Below are 2,571 nucleotides of genomic sequence, written 5' to 3' on the forward strand. Positions count from 1 at the left end.
GAGGCCCAGTGGTCACAATATGTTGAGTCACGTTGTGAGCGACTGGCGCTCGGAGAGACGGGGGTCGGAAGACATCTAGATACTCAGCAAGGATGTTGGACCAAGGGTCGGAAACGATGCTGTGCGCCTGGAGGAGCCGGCGTGGTGGAGCGTGGCATGCGCGGCCTTGGACGACTAGGCTTGTTTCTGAATCCAGTATTCGGTTTTGCCGCATGTAAACTAGGAGCCTGTAGTGCCACAGAAAGTCGGCGCCGATGATTGGCAAGCGCACGTCCGCGATAACAAATACCCAGCGGAAGGTACGGCGGAGTTCGAGGTCAAGCGTTACCGACTTCTGGCCGTATGTGCGTATGGTGAATCCGTTGACTGCGGTCAGAGGAGGAGAGTCTAAAGGACGGTGCTGCTCAGCCAACGTAGGCGGAAGAACACAGATCTCGGCACCAGTGTCGATGAGGTAGCGGACTTTGGTTACACGGTCAGTGATGTGGAAAAGGCGACTGGATCGCGGGCCGAGAACACCGGTCGCCTTCAGTGTTCGGCCCGACCGTTTCCCGCGAAGGAGCAGGGCTGGCGGCAGTAGCGTGCGCGAGAGCCGTATCGGCAGTGGAACCAGAAAAGGGTTCCACCGCCGCTACGGCGGGGTGGAGACGACGAATGCGGCCGGCGAGCACGAAGGGCTGCAACTTCAGCTGTAAGCTGCGCCACCTGCCGGGCTAGCTCCTCATTAGCAGCGGGGAGACGGGTATATCAATCGTCAGGAGCTGGCCTCGATAGCTGAGGGGCAGGAGGGCGATGAATTGTTGCAACGGAGGGAAAGCCGACGTCCATGATCTTATCCGCCAGTGTAGCCAGGGATTCCAGGGTCTGAAACAAAGACACGCTCAGGATCATGCGCATTTGCGGAGGCAGGCACTGCAGGAAGAGTTCCCGCAGGAGCGCGCTGTCGTGGGAAGTAGCCAAGTCTGCAGCCAGTGTGGTCATGCGACGCAACAGCTCGGTAGATTTGCGATCTCTGAGCTCTTCTGCGGTAAGGAGCTGCTGGAGACGACGCGGCTCCGTTTCAGTAGTTCTCTGGATGAGCATCGCTTTAAGATGATCGTAAGAGCGATCGGCAGGCGGAGAGCTCAGGACGTCTCGAACAACCGCAGCAGTAGCAGGCGTGAGCGCACCAATGACATGGTCGAACATCGTCACCTGTGACGTGATGCGTTGCCGACGGAACAAGGCCTTGATGGTGAGGAACCAAATTTCCGAGTCCGAGGACCAGAAGTCGGGGAGCTTGAGGGCGGAGACCGCGGATTCTTGAGGCGCCAGCGTGAGAGGCGACGGAGACGGCACAGGAGTGGAGGGATCCATTCCCGGAGCTTACACGATGGGAAGTAGGTGGGGTCTCCAGCTCCGGGCAGTGGTAGGCCTAGCAAAGGTGCTGATGCAAAGCGCAGGGCAGGAGCGGAGAACAAAGACGCGAAGTCCGGAGTGACCAAATTTGTGGAGACGAATCGTAGACACCAGTTGTCGTCGGGTTCCCACAAATATATTCGGCTGGACGCGCTCAGTCAGGCTGGAACGGAAGAGCGCTCCGCCGGCCTTGCAGTTAAGCAGCCACGAAATCCAGTCTGCGCGTGCTTGGCAGGCGTACTGGGACAGTCGTCGTTTTCTGCTGCCGGACCACGATGGCACGCTACAAGCTGAACAAAACAAAGGTTGAACCTGAAAATTTTTTTATTGTTAAAGCACTAAACCGGGGCTTCAGAGCTTATCAAATTCGTCTCTTGCCGATGTATGTCCGGAGGTTCAGAACCGGGCAGAAATAAATCGCATGAATATCCAAGACTGAGAGTCAGCTTCACAGCTGACAAGGGTCAGCTTCACAGGCCGCTGCACGAAACCATTACGCTTTAGCCCATTGTTTTAACACGATATTTATTCCAATGATGCAATATACACCATGTAAAAACCATGAAGAAAACAATCTCAAGTCAACACAATGCACGTCATAAAGAACGAAGCAATCAAAAGCAGCAACATAAGGCAATCACTACTACCACATAATACGACACACCTAAGCAGCAACTCAAAAGATAAGGGCAATGTAGAGCACAGCAGCAGAACTGGTGGCCATTCCGGCTCAAACTCGGTGTGGGCATACAATTACTTTCGATGATCAAACATAATGCGGAAGATGTCTTTTGCAGAAACAAGACTCACAGTGTCTGTCCATCACGCATGTTTCGTACAGCCTGCGTAATCGAATGAAGAAGAGCATGTCAAAGGCTTCATCAACAAAATGCAGGGCCGTGAAATATCGGAGACAGCAACATGTCAAGTGTTTTTTTCAATGTTCGTTGCAATATACGTCAAAAGAGTATTGCATCTTTGCAATCCATGAAAAAATGTTTAATCATTCCTGGAACATCCCAAAGCCGCCAGTTTACCGTAGACACAAAAATCCCCTTTCTGCTAAGCATTTTTGACGAGCAATGTCTAGCTTTGTACTATAGAAAATTGTCCTACACGGCGAGAGGGGTATTTTGCGCATAGTTTTGATTACGTCATACCACAGTGAATCAA

At 52.9% G+C, this 2,571-nt stretch overlaps 1 protein-coding gene across 1 annotated transcript; it reads right to left on the bottom strand.

The window, feature by feature from the left end:
* Positions 1–747: 747 nt before the first annotated feature.
* LOC149333668 (uncharacterized) lies at positions 748–1,356 on the bottom strand. Its single transcript, XM_089557779.1, has one exon. The coding sequence runs from the start codon at positions 1,354–1,356 to the stop codon at positions 748–750; it is 609 nt and encodes a 202-aa protein (XP_089413905.1).
* Between the last annotated feature and the right edge of the window lie 1,215 nt (positions 1,357–2,571).

Source organism: Amblyomma mixtum, chromosome 8 (genome assembly GCF_055824585.1).
Source record: "Amblyomma mixtum isolate Tamu chromosome 8, ASM5582458v1, whole genome shotgun sequence".
Taxonomy (NCBI): Eukaryota; Metazoa; Arthropoda; class Arachnida; order Ixodida; family Ixodidae; genus Amblyomma; species Amblyomma mixtum.

Coding starts and splice junctions, on each gene's coding strand:
- LOC149333668 (XM_089557779.1), bottom strand. CDS start 1,356: ATGGATCCCTCCACTCCTGTGCCGTCTCCGTCGCCTCTCACGCTGGCG.